The sequence below is a fragment of the Xenopus laevis genome, chromosome 8L (assembly GCF_017654675.1).
Source record: "Xenopus laevis strain J_2021 chromosome 8L, Xenopus_laevis_v10.1, whole genome shotgun sequence".
Taxonomy (NCBI): domain Eukaryota; kingdom Metazoa; phylum Chordata; class Amphibia; order Anura; family Pipidae; genus Xenopus; species Xenopus laevis.
Genome location: NC_054385.1, coordinates 107,235,459 through 107,261,771, shown reverse-complemented (window position 1 = coordinate 107,261,771; position 26,313 = coordinate 107,235,459). Strand labels below are relative to the sequence as shown.

General features: G+C 45.0%; 1 protein-coding gene across 1 annotated transcript in view; it reads right to left on the bottom strand.

The window, feature by feature from the left end:
* Positions 1-23,884, bottom strand: part of bub1b.L (BUB1B, mitotic checkpoint serine/threonine kinase L homeolog) — a gene marked incomplete in the record, with an annotated part of 41,472 nt that extends 17,588 nt beyond the window's left edge. The window contains 9 exon segments of the mRNA NM_001085888.1: positions 8,723-8,940; positions 9,816-9,913; positions 10,690-10,889; positions 13,719-13,888; positions 13,992-14,188; positions 14,796-14,940; positions 21,777-21,836; positions 22,063-22,221; positions 23,832-23,884. Of these exon segments, the coding sequence (NP_001079357.1) occupies positions 8,723-8,940; positions 9,816-9,913; positions 10,690-10,889; positions 13,719-13,888; positions 13,992-14,188; positions 14,796-14,940; positions 21,777-21,836; positions 22,063-22,202 (1,228 nt within the window).
* Between the last annotated feature and the right edge of the window lie 2,429 nt (positions 23,885-26,313).

Sequence of the window (26,313 nt, the reverse complement as noted above, 5' to 3'; positions counted from 1 at the left end):
GATTTTAGGCATTCGGGTAATTGAAGGGCAAGTAGATATCAGCATTTTTTTTCTTTTTTTGTACACGCTGGTGACATTTCTAGAACATAATTAAATTTTTTAACAAGCCCTCCTGACAACCTGCTCGACAGCTGACACATACTGGAAATAACATATCTGGACTTGCAAGCAAAAACGGATATCTGTAAAGTTGTTCTGACCCGTCTATAAACTGTGGTTAGTAATGTATAGTGAATGTATATGCCACGCAGGTGTCTTGAATCCACGTTATTTGGCCCCACTAGCTGAACTATGGGGGATATCATGAAAACAATCATTCAACTAGAACAGATCACACACACAGTGTAAGACAGAATCCTCCTACTCGCACTGGTAAAGAAAGAGAGATTTTTGTACTTACCGTTAAATCTTTTTCTCTTGTCCTATATTGGGGGACACAGGCACCATGGGGATGAAGATCCTGCAGCTTGGAGAAGGACACTAACTTGTTAACTTTTGACTCCTCCTCCTGCTCTGGGCTTCATCCCCTGCCTCCTCCTACTATACTCAGTTTCAAACCGAAGAGGAGTGAGATATATAGCAACCCAAAACAGAAAAGGAGTCTCTCAACCCCCTCATAACCTTCAAAACAAGGACTCCCAACACGGAGTAACTATACACAACAAAAAACGGTGCACAGCAGTGTACAACAGGGCGGGAAGGCCTGTGTCCCCCAATATAGGACAAGAGAAAAAGATTTAACGGTAAGTACAAAAATCTCTCTCTCTCTTGCCTAATTGGGGGACACAGGCACCATGGGGATGTCCCAAAGCAACCCCTGAGGGAGGGACACTGTAACCCCAAAAGGTGTTCAGTTAATCACAGTCTGTAACACCTTGCTCCCGAAGCTGGCTTCGGCTGAGGCCTGTGTGTGCAGCCTATAGAATCGCGTGAAGGTATGCGGAGATGCCCAAGTAGCTGCTCTGCAGACTTGCTCCACTGAGGCTTGGTGACGAATTGCCCAGGACGTACTTAAGGACCTCGTTGAGTGTGCTCCCACCTGCAGTGGAGTCTCCTTGCCCTTCACCGAATAAGCTCTGATGATGGTGGATCTTATCCACTTAGCTACCGCAGCCTTGGAAGCTTTTGTTCCCTTCTTAGGACCGTTTGGGAGCACAAAAAGCGAATCTGATCTTCTCATATCCTTTGTAGCCGCCAAGTAGGCTTTGATTGCTCGAACCACATCCAACTTGTTCAATTTAGTTTCCATGGGATTCCGGGGCACCGGATAGAGAGAAGGAACTACCAAGTCTTGGTTGAGGTGAAATTCTGAGACAACCTTAGGAAGGAAGTCAGGTGTGGGCCTGAGTACTACTTTATCCTTGTGGATGATGGTGAATGGAGATCTGCAAGAAAGGGCTGCCAGTTCCGAAACCCGTCGCGCAGATGTAATTGCTAGTAGGAAGACAACCTTTTCAGTAAGTGTGGCCAGCGGCACGACCTCTATGGGTTCGTATGGATCCTCCTGAAGGACTGAGAGAACCAGATTGAGATCCCAAGGGGGAACTGGGCATCGATAAGGAGGTACGATCCTAGTTGCCCCTTGCAAAAAAGTCTTTATGTGGCTCCTTAACGCCAATTTCTTCTGGAAGAGAATGGAAAGGGCCGAAACCTGCACCTTCAGCGAGCTCAATGCTAACCCCTTACTGAGCCCATCTTGGAGGAAGGAGAGTATGTCACTCTCAGTTGCCTTCTGTGGATTGACGTCTTGTCGTTCGCACCATCCGATGAAGGTTTTCCACACTCTATGATATACCTTTGCAGAAACTGGCTTTCGCGCCCGAAGCAAGGTAGGGATGGCTGCCGTGGGGACCCCTGATCTTTTAAGGACTAAGGTCTCAAGAGCCACGCCGTTAAAGCCCAGCGATGAGAATTCGGGTGTTTGATGGGCCCTTGAGTCAGCAGATCCTCTCGGTCCGGGAGACGAAACGGTTCGTCGATGGACAGATCCACCACATCGGCGAACCAAGACCTTCTTGGCCAGTATGGCGCCACGAGAATGGTCAGAGTTCCCTCTCTCTTTATCTTCTTTAAGAGTCTCGGAAGAAGAGCTAGTGGGGGAAAGGCGTAGCCCATGGTGAAGTCCCACGGAACTACTAGGGCGTCTGTCGCGTGAGCTAGCGGGTCCGCGCTCCTGGCAACGAATCTTTGCACCTTACGGTTGCATCTGGATGCCATGAGATCCACATCTGGGAGACCCCACCTTTCTACTAGTAGTTGAAAGACCTCCTGGTGCAGACTCCATTCGCCGTGGTCTAAGGTCTCTCTGCTCAGGTAGTCTGCCATCCAGTTGTCGACCCCTGGGATGTGCACCGCTGACAATTCTGGGATGTTGTTTTCTGCCCAAGACAGGATCTTGGCGGCCTCCTGTAGGGATGCAGGGCTTCTTGTGCCCCCTTGGTGGTTCACATAGGCCACTGCGGTCACATTGTCCGACTGAATTCTCACTGCCATGCCCCGGAGGAATGGCGAGAAGTGTTGTAGTGAGTACAGTATTGCTCTTAGCTCCAGCAGGTTGATCTGCAGACGTCTCTCTTCCTGGTTCCAGCAGCCCTGGGCTGTTCTGTTTCCTAGTACACCGCCCCACCCTGTTAAGCTTGCATCCGTCGTGACCACCGTCCATACGTGGTTGGGGAAGGGTCTTCCCTGTGAGCCTCGTAGAGGGTGGGTCCACCAGAGCAGGGAAGTCTGAACTTTCTCTGGGATCACAATCAGGCGGTCTAAGTTCCGTCGGTCCCGCCGTTGATGCCTGAGAATCAGGTGTTGGAGAGGTCTGGTGTGGAATTGAGCATATGGGATTGCCGGGAATGAGGCGACCATTGTACCCAGTGTTCGCATAGCTGTGCGAAGAGGAACCGAGGTGGTTGTTCTGAGAGTCTGAATGCGGTTCTGTAAGGTATTGGCTTTCTCTCGTGGAAGGAAGACTGTCGCTCGCTTGGAGTCCAGAATCAGCCCCAAGTATTCTATGGTCTGTGTCGGAAGGAGGTGGGACTTCTTGTAGTTGATGATCCAACCCAGATTCTCCAGGACCTTGAGCGTCTGAGACTGGGCGATTGCCGCAGACGGGCCCTTTACGAGAAGGTCGTCCAGGTAGGGTAGGACTGAGATGCCCATGAGCCTGAGCTGTTCCAGCGCTGCCGCCATCACCTTGGTGAAGGCTCTGGGGGCAGACGAAAGTCAGAATGGTAGTGCCACAAACTGCCAATGGTTGCCATCGACCGGAGGAATCTGTGGTGATTTGGGTGGATCGGTATATGGAGGTAGGCGTCCTTGACGTCTATGACTGACATGAATTCGTTTTCCTCCATGGATGCGAGGACCGACTGTATGGATTCCATTTTGAAATGGAGTTTCCTGACGAATGGGTTGAGATCCTTTAAGTCTAAGACTGGCCTCAGGGAACCGTCTTTTTTGGGAACCGTGAATAGGTTGGAATAGTATCCCCAACCTCTTTCCCCTGGAGGCACCGGTTGGATAGTCCCTGCTGAACAGAGGTCTTGGATTACTGAGAGGACCATGTGCCGTTTTGGAACGTTGAGGGGTAGGCAGGATACGAAAAATCTGCGGGGGGGGAAGACGTACAAAGTCTATGAGCAGTCCTTGAGAGACCACTTGAATGACCCACTGGTCCCTTATTTGGGCTTTCCACACCTCTCGAAAGGACATTAGCCGGCCGCCTAAGGGGATCCCTCCGAGGGTGGGTACGCCTTCATGCCGTGGCGGACTTGTCCTGGGAGGGCTTGGCCTGACCCTTTGAGGACGACCAGGAGGCACCTTGCTTGTTCTGGTAGCGTTGGTGAAAGTTAGAGGTGGACTTGTCTGCTGGGGGCTTCGTCCGCTGACCCTGGCGAAAGGGCCGAAAAAACGGTCTTCTCTTAAAAGTGGTTCTCTTGGCTCTGGTCTGGGGAAGCAAGGTACTCTTACCGCCGGTGGCCTGTGATATGATCTTGTCTAACTCTGCCCCGAACAGTTGTTTTCCCAGGAAGGGGAGACTAACGAGAGATCTTTTGGAAGTTAGATCAGCTGACCATGACTTCAACCACAGGAATCTTCGGGCGGCTACCGATTGTGCTGAAGCCTTAGCCACCAGTTTTGCAGCATCTAAAGAGGCGTCACAGATATAACATGTGGCATCTGCTATTTGCGATAAAAGAGCGTCGGTAGAAGGGTCTTCAGACCCAATAAGTTGAGCTGTCTGTTCTACCCAGACTTCCATTGCCTTGGCCACCCAGGCTATAGCAAAGATCGGTCTGAAAGCCATACCAGAAGCTGTAAAGGTTGCCTTGCAGAATCCCTCCAGACACTTGTCTATAGGGTCCTTGAAGGACGCAGCATCTGCCACCGGGATAGTGGTGGCCTTGGATAGCCTGGAAACTGGTGGATCAACCGCTGGAGGTGATGACCAGAGATCAATGCAATCTTGTGGGAATGGATAGGTTTGAGAAAAACGCCTGGATATTTGTGATCAGGGGTCTTCCATTGAGATTTGACTATCTCCTCCAATTGCTCATATGCTGGGAAGATGTAGGAGGTTTTCTTTTGTCTCTTAAAAATGTTCTTAGCTGGTTCCACAGTCGAAGTTGTGTCTTTGATGTTAAGCGTTGTAAGAACAGCCTGTATAAGTCCCTCTACCTCCCTTTGAGTTCTAGGAGTGTCCTGATCTGGGTCAGGTTGATCCTCTGACTCGTCACCTGAAGGGATTTGTCCCTCTTCGTCAGATGGGCTAAACTGTTCCCCAGGGGAGTCTGGAGGGGAAATAATGGATCGTTTGGAGGCAGTAGGTCTGTTGTCTTGTGACCTTGCGAGGTTAGACAATCTCTCTAAAACCTTGTCTAAAGTCTCAGGAATGCGGGATAAATTTTGTAGTCCAGCAAGTGAGAGAGAGAGAGCACGAACCAATTCAGAGTCAGATGTGCTGGCAGTCCTGGCTGTGTTGGCAACAGGTGGAGTGGGTGGGTTTCTACACGCTGCGCACACAGATTCAGACGAAACACTCTGAAATTTGGTGTTGCACGCTGCACATGCAAGGTAAGATACTTGTGTTGCCTTGCGAGAAGGTGCTGAGGACTTTGAGGTCCTGGGCTCCTCTGTTTTGTCTGCCATCTTAGTGGCAATACAGCCTAAACTCCTTAAGGTATACAAGTATAAAAGGAGGGGCAGGGGATATCCTGGCGCAGGGCTTAGTAATAGAGCCTGCAAGAGAGAAGGGAGATGTTGATTATCCCAACTCCCCAAGACACGTGTGCAGCATAGAAAAGACTCTACAGCCTAATGCGCATAAAACAGATGGAGTTACTCGCCTGTAAATGCGGCAGAATAAGGTGATCCGGCGGCTCAACCTGTAGGTCCAGTCGCGTAGGAGAGAGGGAGAACTGAGGAGCGCAGGAGATTGCCGGCTGAGGTACGAAGAACCGGAAGTGCGCGCTCTGCTAGTTTTGGCGCCAGTGACAACGTGCGTGTCACCAACGCATGGCGCCCAGCAGAGAGAAACCGGAAGTGCGCGCCTATGTGCTGCACTCAGCGAAAAAGGCGCCGCGTGGAGTAACGCTTATGAAAAGTAAGCTGGCGCCCTTGGGAGGGGGAAAGTCGGAAGTAGGTGAACCAAAACTACTCACCCAATCCGTCCAGCTGCTGGGTGCCCCTGGCTATTTGGATTCCCTGTAGATATAAACATAAATCCATGTACAGTGATAAAAAATGGATTATAAAAGCTGGTTCAGACCTCCGTGGAGCGGAAAGACAGCTACAGGGAATGAAGGGAGCAAGCCTGCAGACCTCCGTAGAGCGGAAAGGCTGTTGGGCACGTAGAGTTTTTAGGATGGAACCTAAACAGCTGGTGGGACACGTGAGTGTGATCAATGGTCCCCATCTGTGGCATGATCTTAACCGTGGTCCTTGATCACTGCTCCAGCCACAAGTTTTCCTGTGTCTTCTCCTCTGAGGACACTAAAAGAAACTGGGTATAGTAGGAGGAGGCAGGGGATGAAGCCCAGAGCAGGAGGAGGAGTCAAAAGTTAACAAGTTAGTGTCCTTCTCCAAGCTGCAGGATCTTCATCCCCATGGTGCCTGTGTCCCCCAATTAGGCAAGAGAAATCCCTAGAGCAACTTGTTAGCCTCTGCCCCTAAAATTACTTTTCAGGTCCCCAAGTTGCTGGTATAGTTCATATTGTTTTATGTATAAACTGGGCCGCCATCAAGGGGGCACAGCTGGGCCTGGCTGTGCAGCTTTTGAATTAGCCAGGCCTCTGACAGCCGCAAACTGCCGAAGCCCTGTGATTTATGATGGCAGCCGTGTATAAACTCCTACTATAAGTCCCCAAATTGCTGGTATAGTTCATATTGTTTTATGTATAAACTCCCCCCATGAGGATCAGAGTTTAGTCAACCCAAACTAGGATGTCCTGGTCTGCAATCATACCATGCCCGCAGACGTAAGTAAGCATTGAAGAACTTCAGATAAAGGTAGTTTTTACTGCAATGTGATTTCGGAGAATATTAACACTAACATTATTGGTTGGATTTGCTTCCATTCAGTTACAAGTCCATTATTGAGATTGGGCACAGTCGGCATTGTAATTCATTCCACAGGGTTCACTTGGGTTGAGGTCAGAGCTCTGTGCAGGCCAGTCAAGTTCTTCCACTCCCATAAAGTCAAACCCATTCTATCAAGATTGGGGTATTTTTGTAATGAATCAGCCAGGAAAACTTGCCAGAAATAAGAACAGAATAGTAAAATATGTCACTGTAGGTGGTAGCATTAAGGTTTGCTTTCTCATTATCCATTGGGCCTGATTGATAGCACACATCCAGATGTCCTCAAGCCCAGACTCACCCACCAAATTGCCAGATGGTGAAACAGGGTTAATTAATCCAGGGAAATCATTCTATTGTTTCAAGTTTAAATGTCTGGGGGGGGGGTTGCACCTCTCCAGCTGAAGCGGTGTGGCTGCCCTTCCAGTGTTCCAATTTAAAACACATGGATTTTATACAGTACGTGCTTCAGAACTCAGGGGACCACTTTATACCTTAACAGTTGTTGATTCTAGATATGTCCAATTCCCAATCCCTTCATTTACAATTGACCAAGACAGGGCAAGGCATAAAACTGATGAACCGACAGCTCTTTAGTACAACCCATTCTACTGACAAAGTTGGTTGCTGGAGGTAACCTGCTTCAGGCCTGTGTCAGTAAGGAGTGTGGCTTTAAGGAAGAGTAGCACCCAAAACAGAAAGTGTATCAAAGTAATTAACATATAATATACTGTTGCTCTGCGCTGGTAAAACTGGTGTGCTTGCTTCAAAAAGACTACTATAGTTTATATAAACAAGCTGCTGTGTAGCCATGGGGCAGCCATTTAAGCTGGAAAATAAAGAAGAGGCACAGGTTACATAGCAGATAACAGATAAAACACCATTGTATTGGACAGGGAATCTCCGTTATGTGCAATGTCACCTGTGCCTTTTCTCCTTTTTTCAGCTTGAATGGCTGCTTTCAGTATATTATATGTTAATACTTTAATTTTCTGGAGTTACTGTTCCTTTAAAAAAAAATAACATAACATAAATAACATCCTATTAAATATGGCCACACAGTGTATATGTATCATTTACTAACCTACAAGCTAGATCCATTACCAGCCACTTTGTGGTAGAAAATCTTATATGTATTGGGGAAATGGCCTCAGAATATCATTTGTTATATTGATAAGTTCAGATTTGATAAACTCTTTAAGTGCTTTGTTATTATTGAAAACAGTAACGTTAGGCTTTTAGCATTCTGCTTCTGACATCTTAATTAGCAAGTTTCTGATAAATTATTTAACAGACCTGGAGCAGACCAAACTTCTACAACATTGTTTCAAGACGTAGAACAACCAAAATCTTCCTTCAACTGTAATTACATTTAATAATAACTTGCAACAAGTAAAAATATTCAAGTACAGGAATGGGATCCATTATCTGGAAACCTGCTATCCAGAAAGCTCCGAATTATGGAAAGGCCATCTCCCATAGACTCCATTTTAGCCAAAATGTTAAAAATGATTTCCTTTTTCTGTTATAATAAAACAGTACCTTGTATATGATCAAAACTAAGATATAATTAATCCTTATTGGAAGAAAAACCAACCTATTGGGTTTATTTAATGTTTACATGATTTTCTAGTAGACTTAAAGGTATGAAGATACAAATTATGGAAAGACCCGTTATCTGGAAACCCCCAGGTCCTGAGCATTTTGGATAACAAGTCCTATGCCTGTAAACGTAAGGTTATCCGGAAAAAATCCAGGTCCAGAGCATTCTCTTTCACTATGTGGGAACCCTTCAACAGCACTCAGCAAAATAAATGAAAAAGTATCCACGCAGTAATAAAACCAGTCTCCTCAGCATTCTTACCACTAACCTCTAGGATGCATTTCCTCCACAAACTTCCTAAATACAGAACCTGGCCTAAACAATCTAAGGCAAGAAAATGTAGACAGAGAGACCTAAATTTAACAGCAAGTTTGTCCCTTTAATTCACGATGAACTGCAGTAGATTTGATATGTGTGCCAGTACCCTTTACGATCTTTCACAGCTCAAAAATAGTTGAACACATCCATAAGGTTACAAAATGGCTCGGCAACAGAGAAATGTTTAAAGCTAGCTTTATTCATTTTATTTGTTGCTCTACTGAAAAGTACCTTCTCTCTTCCTCCGTACTTTTGCCATGTAAATTTCTGCCCTGATCTCTTCTAAGGAGAACTCTTCCACACCAGCATAAACTTTATCCTTGCAGTACATGACCGTCTCCTCTTTTCCTTGAGAATTATTCTGTACTCTTTGCAGCGGATCCTCGTCCTTTCCTGGCTTGCGGGAGCTTAGGACACTAGTGACGGCTGGGTTTATTTTACATGGAGTTCTAAGAAGTAAACAGAGCATTAGTTTTAGCTTTCATCCTTTTCTTCTTGATGTCTTGGAAAGGGTTAACAGGGCACATTTATACCAATGCTAAATGGGTTATAATTATGTTTGCGGGTTTGTTATTTGGTATTTGTTATTGCTCTGGCTGCAGGAACAAGCCATAAACTCATTGCCAGGTCAAGGGAACCCTGCTCCATATTCAGAGATGCTACAGATCAGTTCTGCATTGCTGGTACAGCTGAGGACTATAAAGAAGCCTTGCTAATTAATCACATATAAAGTTTATTGTATTTACATATCACCACTTTAAAGGGATACTGTCGTGGGAAAAAATGTTTTTTTCAAAATTAGTTAATAGTGCTGCTGCAGCAGGATTCTGCACTGAAATCCATTTCTCAAAAGAGCAAACAGATTTTTTTATATTCAATTTTGAAATCTCACATGGGGCTAGACATATTGTCAATTTCCCAGCTGCCCCAAGTCATGTGACTTGTGCTCTGATAAACTTCAATCACTCTTTACTGCTGTACTGCAAGTTGGAGTGATATCACCCCTCCCTCTTCCCCCACCCCAGCAGCCAAACAAAAGAACAATAGGAAGGTAAGGCTAATTACTTGCATAGGTTTCAAACTACTTTAAGACAAAGGTAATTTATGGTTGAAAACTGCTCTAATTTCCATAGCAATGGAATCAGTAACTTGGCAACATTGAGTGTTAAATATCAGTGTTTCACTATTTACAGTCATTACTAGACACACAACAATCCCTCCGTGGAACATATTGCCATCTGGTTCAGTAAAGCTTTTTATTTAGTGGTGAATTTAGCAAACAGGAAATGCTATAAAACCAGATGATGCATTGAGTAAAACTTACACTGTTTGATGCTGAGCACCCTCGTCCACATAAGGAGTGAAACTGGGCAAAGATTGAGGCAGTTCAGAGACGGGAGCCTGATGGCCGTTTCTAGAAGGCTGAAATGGAGAAAAAAAAATGTAACCAAAAATTAAAAACTCAAACACTTTTTCCATGAACTGCAACTTATCTCATCCAATTATACCGAAATGAAATCATGCAAATAAATGTGAAATTCAAATTAGAACATGAAAAAAATACAAATAAGTACTGGGTTGTAGAAGTATAATTCACATTGGCAGAAATGTATTTTCTACCACTGCATACCTTTACAGGCTATGTGAGAATGCAGTTGTTGTTCATGTTGCCATCTTGATCTTGCCTGGTCTTTTCAATGCTCTAGCAATTTTGGATGCTACTTTGTAGGCCTCACCATTAAATTACCTTGTAGCATAATTGGGTCTCCTTTCTCAAGGGGCAGTAACATCTATCAATTGTCAACAGACTTTAGCTTATGTTGCTGCCTTCTATAGGATATTGTTTTCAAGCTTCTCCCACTACCCTGCATGGCCAGGACTTCAGTAGCCCCACACCCCCCAAAAAAGTTAAAAGAACATTGCGAATACATTTCTGGGACTAACTGCAGGTTGATTGTCGGCATTCTATGTGCTTCATGTTTTCAGGAAAAGTAGTAAGGACAAAAAGCTGATGCTGTCATAGCCCTGATTTAAGGGAAGGATTTCAAACAGAAAAATCACAAATTCACCTTCTAAAATTTCTAAAGGAAGGTTTTAATAGTCCTTTAATTGTATAAACTATCATTTTATACCATTATATGAGGTCTGAATGCAAGACATACTGCATATGTCCTGTTTCGCAGAATATGAACTCTTACCCTGCCAGAGTTCCATGGTCGAGCTCTCTGTTCATTCTCTTTAGACCGTGCAGGTGGTGGTGCAGTCCACTGCTGTGGAGTCAGCGAGGGTAGTTCTTGGGCAGCTGACATTGCAGCATTTTCATCAAACACAGAAAAGCGTGAGCGGTTCGGAATTTGCTGTGGTGGAGCAGCTTGAAGGCCGAGGCCTTGAGGACGTGCTGATGAATCACAGGAAAAATACAAGTTAGGTCTGAGCAATTTATTGGATATATGTATACTTTGCAATTTTTATTTTGAAAAAGTACTATAATGCACATTAGAAGGCTATTACTCAAATGCCATCATAAGTTTCTGTTATAAATTCTATAGGTTTAAGCAATTTATTGCCTGCATATGTATACGTGATATTGAAAACGTATAATTGAGTTTAGAAGTGCCATCTGTTATATATTCTATAGAGCAGCAACAATGCAGATTCCATGTATTTCATCAGCCCTAAAAACAGGATTTTTTGATACTCACCGTATTTAACAGCGAGTATCAAAAATCCTGTTTTCTCTGCCGTATCAGGGGGATACAGAGAATGAGTGGGGACTCAACAAAGCAGCCCCAGAAACAGCAGGTGGGAATCAAGGCTTGAGTTATGTGGACAAGTTATTGCACCAATGAAGGGAAGACCTTGCGGACAAACGAGGCCTCGGCTGAAGAAAACGTGTTGAGTCTGTAGAATCTTGTAAATGTGTGAATCGACAACCAGGTAGCTGTTCTGCTGATCTGATCCAGTGAGGCAGAGTTGCACCACTCCCAATAAGCTCCCATTGCATTCGTTGAGTGGGCTCAGACATTGTCTGGCGGAGGTTTACCCTTGGATGGGTAGGCCTGGCGAATTGTCTCTGAGCCACCTTGCAATGGATATCTTGGAGGCTGCCTGGCCTTGACAAGGTCCAGAGGGCAATATGAACAGAGATGTAGAGCGGCGGAAGGTTTTGGATCTACATACCAGCCGAGTACTCTGACTACGTCTAGGCTACGGAGTTGTCCCCTTTCCATTCTTCGGATAAGGGCACAGCGACAGTACTACAATCTCCTGATTCACATGGAAGGAGGATACCACCTTGGTAAGAAAGGATGAAACCATGTGTAAGACTGCATTAGCCTTGTAGAATAACAGGTATGATTGCTCACATGAAAGTGCGCTCATTTCGGACACCTTTCTGGCCGATGAAATTGGCACTGGGAACACCACCTTCCTGGTTAGTAATGTGTTGGAGATAGGTCCCAAGGGTTCAAATGGCTGTTTCAACAGCCATCCCATCAAAGCAAAGAGCCCAGGACTGGGATAGGCTATGGGGCCCTGAAGGATTAGATCTGCCCGTGGGGAGGGGTGGCAGTTAAATTGGACATGCTATAGACATCTCTTGAAGATCCAAAAATCAGGTCCTCCGAGACCAGTAGGTGGCTATTACCATTACTGTGATGCGAGACTTCCTGATCTTCTTTAGAACCAGAGGTAGCTAGGGAAGACGTAGGCTAAGTCAAATTGCCAACACTGTATCAATGGCGTCTACTCCTGCTGCCATTGGGTCCCAACAGTGACCAAAAAACCTTGACACCTTTCAATTGGCTCTAGACGCCATCTTGTCCACCAGCTACTTGGGGAAAGGGTAAGACTTGGAGAATTTTCTTGTTGCCTGAAATGTTTGTTCTGGGGAGTTGCTCTTGTATCAGATTAGTCTGCTGTTCATGTGATTGTTGTCTCTTGAACAAGCCTGAAGCATGTGCTTGTGTAATATTAAGGGCCTCAAGCACTCTTGATAATGCCATCAACTTCATGTTGTCCATCCCGGTGCTTACTCTCATTCTGGTTTTCTTTCTCCTCCCCAGAAGATGCATTCAGATTTTGAGGAGTTCTGGTCAGCTGATGATACATCTGAGGGAGTGTGTGTGTTAACATCAGCTTTGGGACTGTCTGAGCATTTGTGTTTTCCACTGTGCCTGTGGCTCAGTTTGGTTAAGACCTTGCCCAGTTTATCAGATGGAGGGAAGCCCCTGTAGAGATGCCAAGGACTGGTATAATTGAAACACCTAAAAAGTGGTGCTGGCAGTTTCACCGAGGGGCCTCCGCCAGGTCATGGGATGTGCCCTCCAAAGAGGGGTTGCCTGCCTCAGCAACCATTGGATTAGGGTTGCCCCCTTGAGCGGGTGCTGTCCCGTCCCATGGAGCAGGACCTGCATAGCAGCTTACCCTGGCAATTTGGACTGGCATTTGGTGCAGGCAAAGTATATCGCCTGTGCCGCTACTAGCGCTTTCATCCACCCCCCATGGGAATAACTCCCCTGGCCTGCCTTCTGCCATATGTGGGACACCTGGTTGGAAGGGTAGGTGTAAGAGTTTAATGGAGTGCCAGTTATGGCGAGATGCAGGAGAACAGTTATGCTGTCAGGGCGAAATGTTGAGGAAACTGCCCCCACATGGAATCTCTTTATGGTGACTCTGGTGTAAGTGAATCCCATCCCTGATAGTGGGGAGCGGTGCAAGAGAACCGTGTCAGGGTAGAGCTGTGGCCCCCTGAAGGTGAAAAAGCTTCTAAAGATGGTGCGCTGTAGGACGCGGAAGTGGACAGACCTCTGCGCATTCCACCAAAAGGCGCCAAAATCTGAGATGGTGCCTCCGTCTGCCAACCCCTCCTCTCTGCGAATGTGGCACCTGCATTTGCAGTACCTCCAGTGAGGGAGGGAGCTGCGTCGGGTTGTAGGCTGAACGGGAAGGCCCCCAACGTAGGGGGCTAACGCTAGAGGATGCAAGTATCCCTGCTCCTGGTGTCACCCCAGGTGTCAGCACTGTGCTGACCAAAGAGAAACACTCTTTCCTCAGTGTGGTGTCCATCCTCCTGGGAGTAGGACACTTAAAAAACTGTTTGGATGGAGTACAGTGTGAGGGGTTAAGCCGGGTAGATCCCTGTGCCCCGGAGACGACAGAGAAATACTGCTGATCATATGCTACCTATTCTTTTAGGGTAGAAAAAATCATCATCTCAAACACATACATTTGATAGAGTCTCCCACTCGATTAACTGGTACTTTTGCTTTGGTCTTCCCTCTGGACTTTAGATCTGCCAGTGAGCTGCGCTGTGGCTCAGAAAGTTCAGGTTCCTCTACATCTGGCCCCTCTGAAATGCCCTGTAATACTTGACGTGATACTCTGGCCTGAAACTGCCTGTAAATAGATAAGACTTCATTAGAAACATATTGAAACGACAGAAAGTTTGCTTAGTGTTTAACGGGATCACGTACTGCAATAACTTATTCGGGTTTCTTACCGATGATGGATCTCTAGTTTTTCCAAAGGTTCAGCTTTGCATTGCATGCCCTGCTGAAACATGGAGTCTGCTTTCTTGAAATTACCACGGGCTTCAAACTGTTCGGCCCAAGTGATATAAAGCAGGGAGTGAGAAACCCCAATTCCTTGGCTGTGCAAATAGCTGTACAAATCCAGAGGCTCTGAACAAAAATTTGCCTAAGAAGAAATTAAATACAAATAAAGCAGAGCTCATTTACAGCAAATCAATCTGTTATTTTAAACAATCCCGCCTTAGCTATATAGAAAAACATATATCCAAACATTTTTCTAAAATTATGATTTCTATACTAGATAGAAACTAAGCATAACTGATGACCGTAACCCCAATCCTAGGCAGAAAAAATAAAGGGCTTGCCAAAATGGGGTCAGGAGGTAACCTAGGCAGAGACCACTATCAGACCTCTAGGCAGGCCAGATGAAGAGCCCCTATTTAGTTGCTCTCGAGATTCTGACTGGGTAGCATGTGGGCATGCTTAACATTAAATTGTTCCCAACCTAATTTGGGTTTCTTGTTACTAGCAAATATTAAATTACGGTATCCATCAGGCTGTGGAAAATTGCATTTAAAATAGAACCTCAATTCTTAACAACTCATTTGATTATTTCTGCTTGTTCTGTTCTTGCCCTTACTGTTCCCATTGTTTTACCTCAAACCAAAACCTGTGCTCAGGGCATTCCTCCATTACCCAGAGTAACACATCTGCTGATATAATCTCTATGAACTTCTAAGTACACGTGGAGACAACAGAACATTTGTACTTACAAACTTGAGACAAATGTTAAGATAGCGCAGATCATCATAATATCGCTGTTCTTCATGGAATATCTTAACACCTCTTTCCAGCAACGGGCACAAGTTGCTCTCTTTCCCTCCTTGAGGAAATGCCTGCTCAGCCCACTTGATGTACCTGAAATGGAAAAAGCAAAATTGACATCAGAACCTGGTATGCAAGTGCTGGTCAGCTTTCTGTTACTAAACACACTACAGCAGAACCCCCGAAGATACATTTCCCAGGGGATGGCATCACAATGGCAAAAAAACGTAGATTCCAGGAAACAATTCCGGGGATGTAAAAACAGGATTTTTTATACTTACCGTTAAATCTGTTTCTCTGTGATCAATAGGGGGACACAGGGACGATGGGGTTAAGCTCCACCCTCCAGGAGGCAGGACACTTACTAATAAATTTGTGGGCGTGCCTAACCGGCTTAACCCCCACACTCCAGCTTATCCAATCAGTTTGTCACAAAAAAAGCTGTAACAAGATTACGTAATAATCAAAATAATAATAACCCACGTAGAAGGTAAATCAGGGAATCATCCCGACATGACCAAACGGTCAATAAACAAAAGTTTTAGGGCGGGCCGCCCTGTGTCCCCCTATTGATCACAGAGAAACAGATTTAACGGTAAGTATAAAAAATCCTGTTTTCTCTGTCATCATAGGGGGACACAGGGACGATGGGGACTTAACAAAGCAGCCCCCAAAACAGCAGGGCGGGAAAACGAATTAACCATTACTTCAGCACAGAATGTAGCACCTTGCGCCCAAAAGATGCTTCAGCTGAAGAAAAAATATCAACTTTATAGAATTTTGAAAAAGTATGTACAGAGGACCAGGTAGCCGCCCTGCAAATCTGGTCCAATGAGGCTGAATTACGCCAAGCCCAGGAAGCTCCGATTGCTCTTGTAGAATGAGCTCGAATTCCCTCCGGTGGAATCTTCCCTTTGGCCATGTATGCCTGTCTGATGGTCTCCTTGATCCATCTAGAAATGGTAGCTTTAGATGCAGGATGACCCTTCCTGGGCCCTGATGGTAATACGAAGAGAGTTTGAGACCGTCGAAAAGACCTTGATTTTTCAATATACCATCGTAAGGCTCTAACTACATCTAAGTTGTGTAGCCGACGTTCCTTATCATTCTTTGGTTCCGGACAGAGAGAGGGAACAACAATGTCTTGGTTGATGTGAAATGACGAGACCACCTTAGGAAGGAAAGACGGAACTGTGCGTAGGACTGCCTTATCCTTGTGGAACACTAGAAAAGATGGATCTGCCGATAGTGCACTCAGTTCTGACACTCTTCTAGTGGATGTAATTGCCATTAAGAACACTACCTTCCAGGTAAGCCAAGTATCTGAAATAGATCCCATCGGTTCGAATGGTGGATCCAGAAGGGCTTCAAGAACAACATTCAAATCCCATGCTGGAACTGGAGGCTGATATGGAGGAACTATATGTGCCACTCCTTGTAGAAAAGTGCGTACTGTATCATTCAAGGCTAGTTTGGACTGAAATAGGATTGACAGAGCTGATACTTGTACTTTCAGAGAGCTGAGTTTTAGACCTCGCCTGAGCCCGCGCTGCAGGAAAGACAGAACTCTCGGAATGCTAAGCTTGTGAAAGGATAGATTGAACTCCTCGCACCAACTCCGATAGGATTGCCAGACTCTGTAGTATGATTTTGAAGATGAAGACTTACGAGCTCTCAATAATGTGGCAATAACTTCTTCTGTTAACCCTTGTCTTCGCCAGATGTCTGCCTCAACAGCCATCCCGTCAAAGCGAACAACCCTGGGTTGTGATGTGCCACGGGCCCTTGGAACAGAAGGTCCGGCCTGTTCTCGAGACGTATCGGTTGTGCTATTGACATTTCCTGAAGGTCGTAAAACCAAGTCCTCCGAGGCCAGTAAGGAGCCACCACAATTACCGTGATGTCTGACTGTCTGATCTTCTTGAGGACTCGTGGAAGCATGGGTAGCGGAGGGAATATGTACGCTAGACTGAACTGCCACTTCTGTGTCATGGCATCGACCCCTGCTGCCAGTCTCTCTCGGTAACGAGCAAAGAATCGAGGCACCTTTGTGTTGTTTCTTGACGCCATTAGATCGACCTGTGGTTGTCCCCAATGGAGTACTAGTTTTGCAAACACTTCTGGGTGAAGTTCCCATTCTCCCGGATCTAGACGAATTCTGCTGAGGTAATCTGCTTTGGTGTTTAGAACTCCTGGGATATGGATCGCGGACAGCTGTACTTCGTTGGTTTCTGCCCAACTGAGAATTTGTTGAGCTTCCAACAGCGCCGCTTTGCTGCGAGTACCTCCCTGGCGATTTATGTACGCCACTGCGGTAGCATTGTCGCTCTGTAATCGAACCGGACTTGCTTGTAATAACTCTGTCCATTCGGCCAGAGCTAGTCTTATTGCCCTTAGCTCTAAGATGTTGATTGGAAGTTTGGACTCCCTTGGAGACCATTGACCTTGGGCAGACAAGTTGTCCCAGGTTGCTCCCCAACCCCTCAGACTGGCATCTGTGGAAATTATCTTCCAATCTTGCGTCGCCCAGGATTGACCCTTGGAGAGATTGGTCGGTCGCAGCCACCACTGGATGGCTACTCTTGTCGACTGAGATAGATTGAGCTTGCGAGTGAGAGCTCCCCCTCTCCATGACGTTAGAATGTTCGCTTGCAATGGTCGTAAGTGAATCTGTGCAAATGGAACGGCTTCTATGGTAGCAACCATGAGTCCCAGTACTCTCATTCCTAGATGAACAGTTGGACTCTGATCTCGGAGGAGTAGACGGACTTGCTTCATGACCTTCATTTGCTTGTCCAACGGAAGATGCACCATTTGTGTAATGGTATTGAACTCGAGACCCAGGAATGTCATGTGATGACTGGGTCGCAAATTGGACTTCGACCAATTTATGGTCCAGCCAAAATTCTGCAGAAGACTGATTGCCTTGCTCCGATCTTCCTCTGCCTTTTCCTCTGATCTGGCTTTCAGAAGCAGATCGTCCAGATAAGGAGTGACTGAAATCCCTTGCAGACGTCGGAAATAATTTCGTTCACCCACATGTCTGACGCATGGTTGATCCACACCTCCCGGAATTGGAGTAACTTGCCCCCAATACGCTCCCCCGACTCCGGAAGGGGTACCCCGTCAGGCTGACGAAGACTTATCTGCTGCGGGCTTGATAACCGGTCGATTGGTCTTCCAATGCATGCGACCTTTGTCGTTTGTTTTGGCTCGAAAGTGTGACCGCTGTGGTGAATTGTTTCTTCGTGTGTATCGTCTACTTGAGCCACGAAAAAACCTTCCCCGTCTGGTGGTAGTAGTTGTTTTACTTTTGGCCTGTGGAAGAAAAGTGCTTTTTCCTCCCGTCGCCTGCGAAATAATTTTTTCGAGCTCTTCACCAAACAGGCGCTGTCCCTTGAATGGAAGAGATGTCAAGGACTTCTTAGAACTCAGATCTGCTGACCAATTTTTCAGCCACAATGTTCTACGTGCTGCAACAGAAAGAGCGGAAGTACGTGCCGTGACTTGAACTGTGTCTAGTGCGGAGTCGCACAAATAAGCCGATGCCTCTGCTATCGCATTGGCTGATGATAACAGATCGGATCTGGAAACTGCATTCTGGATGTCCTTGACAAGCGATTCGGACCACGCTTGTATTGCTCTGGCCACCCAAGCCGAAGCCAGGCATGGGCGAAGAGCTGACCCAGACGAAGAATAAATTGACCTAAGAAAACCTTCCAATCTTCGGTCAGATGGGTCTTTGAAGGATGCCGCATCTGTGACTGGCAATGTAGTGGACTTGGCCAATCTTGATACAGGTGCATCAACTGCTGGGGGATTAGTCCACTTTTCTACCAGATCTTTCGAAAATGGATAAGACTTAGAAAATTTCCTAGTCGTCTGAAACTTTCTTTCTGGAACACTCCACTCTTCTTGTATTATGTGAAGAAGATGCTCATGAGAAGGAAAACAAACTTCGGATTTTTGCTTCCTCTTGAATAACCCCAAATCATCCTGGGATTTGGGCGTTTGTGATATATTCAACACATCCATAACACCCTTAATAATACCCTCCACATCATGCTGACTATCATGATCTCTGTGGTCCTCCACAGTTTCTTCCTCCTCCCCAGACGAAACTTCAGAAGGAAGTAATTCTCCCTCAGATTGTGAGGATGCCTGCTCAGCTGCAGATTCGTCAGACAAACAATGAATAGACGTAGTAGGCACTTTAGTTTCTTCAGACCGCTTTCGCTTAGAGCTAGTCTTTTGATCAAGTCTGGCTAACATTCTTCCTAAATTGTCAGCAATAGAGGGAAGACCCTGCAAGGAAGCAAGGGACTGTGTTAAATGAATGGCCCACAATGGTGCTGGCACATCAGCCTCTGAGCTGAGCCCCTGACCTTGAGAAATACTCTCCCTTGAAGGATTCTCTGGCTGAGCCGCTGGAGGGCTTGAAACATCCTCTGAAATGAGCGCTGTACTCTGCCCCACTAAACAGGACTTACAGAGCGGCTCCCCCTGCCCTCGAGGCATCTTAACATTGCAATTGGCACAGGCAAAAAATTTAATCTGCGCTGTTTTGGCAGCCTTCCCCCCTGCCCTGGTGAATAACCCCTCTGACCTACCTTCTGCCATGGAGATTGGGTAAGTAGGAGTGTGTGGGGCAGTCAGCAACCGCTTACAACTCGCTAGCACTTGCAGGAGCGGAGAAATGGACCATCCGGTGCGCAGCAGAAGCACTATGCGCAAGATGGCCGCTGGAACGCATACGCGCATGCGCACAACGTGCGCAAGATGGCCGCCGGAACGCATACGCCGCATGCGTTCCAGCGCAGCGCGATCCGGCCCTCTCCCCCCTCAGCCGTCTCCTCACTTAGACAGAAGGCGCAGCGAGCGCCCAGACACAGCATGGAGGGAAAGAACCGGCCAGTACAGGAGCACGCCCTGCACCTCTTACCAAAACAGTAAGGATAAGGGGGGGAACGGGGGGAGGGCTACCGTGCTAGGGGGGAGGCTGCCAAGCCAGACCTGTGAGGTGAGTTGTTATGCCCAAGGCAGGTACTCACCTCGTGCCCATCCCGGCCAGACCATCTGCCATCGCCAAACTTAGCAGGGATACGTCTGGGTGGTCGTTATAGCCTATAGCGGCTAGAAATGACCCCGGTGGGCGGAGAAATACTGGGACTGTACTAAGGACAAACATGCGCTGCCCAGAGTAAGACCACAGAAAGAGAGTAGTCATCCTTGACTAACATCGCTGGACGTCCATCCTCCTGGTAACAGGACACTTAAAAAACTGATTGGATAAGCTGGAGTGTGGGGGTTAAGCCGGTTAGGCACGCCCACAAATTTATTAGTAAGTGTCCTGCCTCCTGGAGGGTGGAGCTTAACCCCATCGTCCCTGTGTCCCCCTATGATGACAGAGAAATCAGGGTACTAATGTATATGTCCATAGTTATTCAGACACCTGCCTGCCCAATATCTCATTCCAAAACCAATAATACTAATAAGTTGGATATAAAGATATTCTTACAGTTTGTGTTAAGGCACCAAAGAGTAGCAATCTAATTATAGGAAAAAAATGGATCAGCGCCTTTGGCAACGGAGTCGAACTCACCAGAAACAAAGAGAAGGGGGGAAAAAAAAAAGAGAATCGACATATAGTGTAGTATTTTTAGAAATAGTAGTTTCACACCAAGTGCATGTGTACAGGGTTTCAATTTTGTTATATTTGTTCCCCTTTTCCCAAATTCTCCTTTATTTTAGTCCTCCACTTCGGGGGCTGTGCTTATATTTAATTTTCAACAATTAAACGTCTTGTAAGTAGGCACTTTAGCCATTTGTTGGTGGAAGACGCACATGCATGTTGAAAATTAAATATAAGCACAGCCCCCGAAGTGGAGGACTAAAATAAAGGAGAATTTGGGAAAAGGGGAACAAATATAACAAAATAGAAACCCTGTACACAAGCACTTGGTGTGAAACGACTATTTCTAAAAATACTACACTATATGTCGATTCTCTTTTTTCCCCCCTTCTCTTTGTTTCTGGTGAGTTTGACTCCGTTGCCAAAGGCGCTGATCCATTTTTTTCCTATATGAAGCATTCCACAGTTGAGAGACTGAATTAGGACCGGCAGGAGGAGACTAAACTAAAGGACTAACTTTTTTCATTTCTGGTGCATATTTTGCATTCTGTGCAGTGTATTGCATTTAGAGAATTTCTGTAGCAATCTAATTATGCTGAAAGCCTGAATAAGTGGTATTCCTATATTTTGTAAGTTTCATGCCTTACTGTTACACTGCTTCAGGGGAGTATGGAGATCTGATTGTTGACAAACGCTAGAAAGATTGGTATTTCTTCTTGAGTAGTCAGATTACAATATTGGTTCAAGTGTGAAGCTGTGGTGTTTGTGATCCCTTTTCAGAATGAGTGACAAGGCCTTCTATTACACTTGGGTGCTACCTGTTAACTACACAGGCGTTCAGTTGCATGTTTCTTTTTTTAGGCATTTACTTCAGGTTCATGGGTAGAAAAACTGCACCAGTATTCAGTTAACACAATACACAGAACAATTGTTCAGGTTCTATGATAACATAGCTATTGTTTTGAACTGTTGTTGTGTTGCGAATATAAAATAGTTTTTAACCTTGACAGTATTCCATAATATCCTACAGCCAGCAGCAGAGACTGGTTATTCCAGGCTATTTACGACTAGAATGACAGAGGAGCAGTCAGCATTCATCTAATCAACTATGGTAATTAAGAACTGTGCATTGGAATATAAATTTTCAGGCTAGAGCTAAAAAAGCAGCTCTTGGTACATAATAAATGAGCCCCTTTCAGAAGCAAAATTTTACACTACCAATAATGAATAACACCCTAACCAATATTCTTAAAGTATGAATAGGCCCATGTGGGAACTTATGGCACATATCACCTACCTGTCCCAGACATCAAGTGGATCGTCACCAGCATAGAAGCGCAGTTCCAGTTCAAATGCTCTGTTAAAAAAAACAACAACAATTATGGAGAACACAGATTTGTGATGCTCATTTAGACTATAGGTGGTCTTTCTAAGAGGGCTTTGAGGGGGAGCATGTGGTAGAAAATACCTATAGAACACACATTCTACCATAAAAACTGGTACACTGGACTTATTTTGCATTATTTTAGCCAATGAACAAAAGGTGCTAATGGCCGACTATCCCCAGCTTACTGCATACTTACTGCTTCTGCTGCTGGACAGCAGTATGGCTTGCACTCTCTTGCTGTGAGAGCACCTCCTGCAGAGTAGACATAACTCTGCCCTGACGCAGGGGTTGCACATTTTCTTTGCTTAGCTCCCATTCATCTCCAGCTTGTGCCATGGTCAGTACTCTACAAACAAAACATTTGACAGATGAAATTAATAAAAGGGCAAGTAAAAACAGGTAAATATTTAAAATTACATTCTTAAAGGGATACCTACGGGTGACCACAGCATTAACAGAATATATTGATATTGACAGTAATGCAAGTTGGTTTTTTTTCGTTTCTATATAATTTTACTTGAAGTTGAGTTCTGCATAACTTCTTTGACACTAATCATGCAAGTCTATTCACTAACTTCTCACTATGCACATCGGTCTGTTTTTTTTTTTGTTTTTTTTTTTAATAGATTCCTTTAGCTTACTGTGTACAAGGGCGTCCTACATCTGCTGTGCACAACTATTGCCAATAACTTAGTTCTTAGTCCTTCTAAACCCATTAATAAGGAAAAGTATGGGATTGATACCTTTCTTAACACAGTATCCACATACTAGTGGCCAGAAAAATTAAACAAAGGAATAGTGTAATAAGTTTACGAGTTTCAGGGTGCAGCCATTGAGTTATAGTTACCAGATATAGATGCAAAGATACTCTTGTACGAAACGAAGATTTGTACAATTTTCGACCGTGTGTAGCTTGTCACAATATTTTTCGTGCCATGGCGATCGGTCGTTCAGTCGATTGGACAGGTTAAAAGATTTATATTGGCTACTGATAATATCTCTGCATGTATTGCCTAGCTGACGATATCAATGGGAGACTGTCACTACTATTTGTCGGACATAACTTTCATATGATTGCTGTCTGTCAATTAATGGCCTGCGCATTTGTACTCTTTACTACTTTATATTAATCTGAATGGTTAGTTGCAGGTCAGAAGATTGGAACGGATGCTCTTTTGTTCAATATAGTTTAATAATCTGCACGACTATCGCCAGATTTAAGGACATAATTGAGCCAAGCAGGTGGACTGTTATGCGGTGGAAAGGAAGAGGGGAAAACCACCATGAGAGGATATATATACATTGCCATTGTGACTGCTACATTTAGAGGCCCATTTAACAAATTCTATAAAATGAATTTCTTATTATAAAGCGGAGTATCACGACATTCATAGTTATTCACATGATTTTACGCTGACCACAGTGATCCCTGATCCCATGCACTGAAAAAGACTAAGAGATATTTTTACCCCCCAAACAGCTTTGTTTACATCTTTATTTCCCTGGGAAAAAGTCAGTCAGCAAGAAAATTCTGGCATTAGCAGCTTTGTTTAAAATAATTACAATGGTGAATGTTTTTTCTTTGGTCTAAACTGGGTTTTTGTGCACACCGAAAGACACTGCACAGCTTGATGAATAGTATTGATGTTTAGGCCACAAGCTGTGGTAGATTTGATCATCATTTTGTACACAAGTTTGATACATAGGAGCCACAGTGTAGCCACAAACGTGGTGAAAGCTTTGACACTTGTCACATACTGACAGGACGTAAACCATAACTAGAAATGAATTAAGAGCAGAGATCTGAGTGGCACATTGGGGGAGGCGATTGTACAGAAGGGAGGGAACACGGCGCACAAATACATTTAGGAAACATGTCCAGCCGTAACCAACAGACAAGGAAGAAGCATAAAATATCTGCAACGTCACAGAGAAAGCATGAAGGTTGAACGTGCATCCACTTACCTAACACTTCGCCACTGTCCTCCGTCTCGCCCGCTTTCGGCACATTCAAACTCAGATTCTTTGAAACCTCATTGGCTCGCTCCTGTTAGTCATGTGCTTACGTTCCCCCAATCCTATTGGTAACCTTGTAGGAATGCGTCAATAATTGGCTCATGTTCATCACGAGGACTCCCGTGGCCTCACGGGAAGTGTAGTTTTTTTCTCTAGTTAGCTGCTTCTATACAGAGACGATGGCAGTTGATTGTTATGCTATTTGTTATCTGCGGAAGTCACGCTATATACTGAGGCTGCTAGTACTGCCCCCTGGCTACTACATGCATTGGGAGGTGGATTTAAGGGGTAACAACTTTTAGTATGTTATAGAATGTCTAATTCCTAGCTACCTTGCAATTGGTCTTTATTATTTATATGTAATACTTGTTGAGCTATTTTCCCTTTTCTTCTGATCTTTTCCAACTTTCAAATGGGGGTCACTGACCCCGTCTTAAAACAAATGCTCTGTAAGACTACAAATGTATTGCTCTTGCTTCTTTTTATTACTCATCTTTCTATTCAGGCCCTCTCATATTCATATTCCAGTCTCTAATTCAAATCAGTGTGTGGTTGCTAGAGGAATTTGGACCCTAGCAACCAGATTGCTGAAACTGCAAAAAGGAGAGCTGCCGAATAAAAAGCTAAATAACCCAAAATAATAAAAAATAAAAAACAATTGCAAATTATCTCAAAATGTCACTTTCTACGTCATACTAAAAGTTAATTTAAAGGTGAACAACTCCTATAACTTTATAACTGTGTCCAGAGTAACCTATAGAAAATCAACGCTAGGATCTTCATCAGGGTTTGAACTGCTACCAGTTCATCTAATTAGTAAGGTGGCCAATCCATGTCTAGGGTCTAGGGCTGGTAAAAATGATGGTTGATCTCAATGTTATTAATTGGGAAAAAGATAAATATATAGGAAGGCCTGTATTTTTTTTCCAGAAAAGGCGGCAACCCTACCATACACACATTTGGCAAGGTCGCCAAATAAGAGGATCTTTCCCCGATATGCCCACCTTAGGTGGACCATGTTGGGCTTTAATCTGATCGATGGCCCTAGGGCCAAACGATTCGATCACACTGCTGAATCAGCCTAAATTTAATATATGTATATATATGTACACCCTTCTAGGTTTGGGCTGAAGCCTTGGGGGCCCACCGGGGCTGCAAACGTAGGGCCCTCCTTGCAGTCCCTGGGGGCCCCCTCCCCACCCCTGATTCCCTGGCGTGCGGTTACTGGGCGATGTGTGCATGATGCACGCGCAAACGTGGTGTGATGTGCGCGCATTCGCAAACACTACCCGTATGTTTATAGTTATTTATGCGGCAATCGGGAGGGCCAGTGGCGGCCCATGAGGGCCGAGTTTTTTCCTTGTGTCCCGCCGGCCCAGTCTGACACTGCAGCCTTCTGCTGCACCGCAAAATGTGTAGGCTCTTTAGCAATACATTAAAGGGTTGGTTCAATTTTAATATGTTATAGCAGGGATCCCCAACCTTTTTCACCCGTGAGCAACATTCGGATGTAAAAAGAGTTGGGGAGCAACACAAGCATGAAAAATTTTCCTGGATCAAGCCAAATAAGGGCTGAAATTGGCTATTGGTAGCCCATATGTGGACTAGCAGCCTACAGGAGACTCTGTTTGGCAGTACACCTGTTTTTTATACAACCAAATCTTGCCTCAAAGCCTGGAATTCAAAAATACGTGCCTGCTTTGTGGCCACTGAGAGCAACATCCAAGGGTTTTGTGGAGCAACATGTTGCTCACGAGCTACTGGTTGGGGATCACTGTGTTATAGAATGGCTAAAGGTGGCCATAGACACACAGATCCGATCGTACGAATCGAGGATTCGTACGATTTTCGGAATTCGTACGATTTTCTGATCATGTGTGGCATGTGCCGACATCTTTCGTCCGGCGGAGATCGGTCGTTTGGTCGATCGGTCAGGTTTGATTTTGACCCGACCGATCCCGCCGGAGCTCATACGGCCGAACGATCAGATTACCCCCGATATAGCCATGCCTGTTAATGGCATATCGGGGAAAGATCCGCTCGTTTGGCAACATCCCCAAACGAGCAGATCTTTGCATCTATGGCCACCTTAATTCTAAGCAATTTTTCTTTTGCCCTCCAATTATTTCTTTGAAATAGTTTTCTAATTATTTTCCTTCTTCTGACTCTTTCCAGCTTTCACTTGGGGGTAACCCATCTAAAAAACAAATGCTATGTAAAGCTACAAATGTATTGTTATTGCAACTTTTTATTACTCATCTTTCTATTCAGGCCCTCTCCTATTCCTTTTCCATTCTTTCATTCACATCAGGGCATGGTTGCTAGGGTAATTTGGAACCTAGCAACCAGATTGCTGAAATTACAAACTGGAGATCTGCTGAATTAAAATCTTAATAACTCAAAAACCACAAATAATCAAAAACAATTGCAA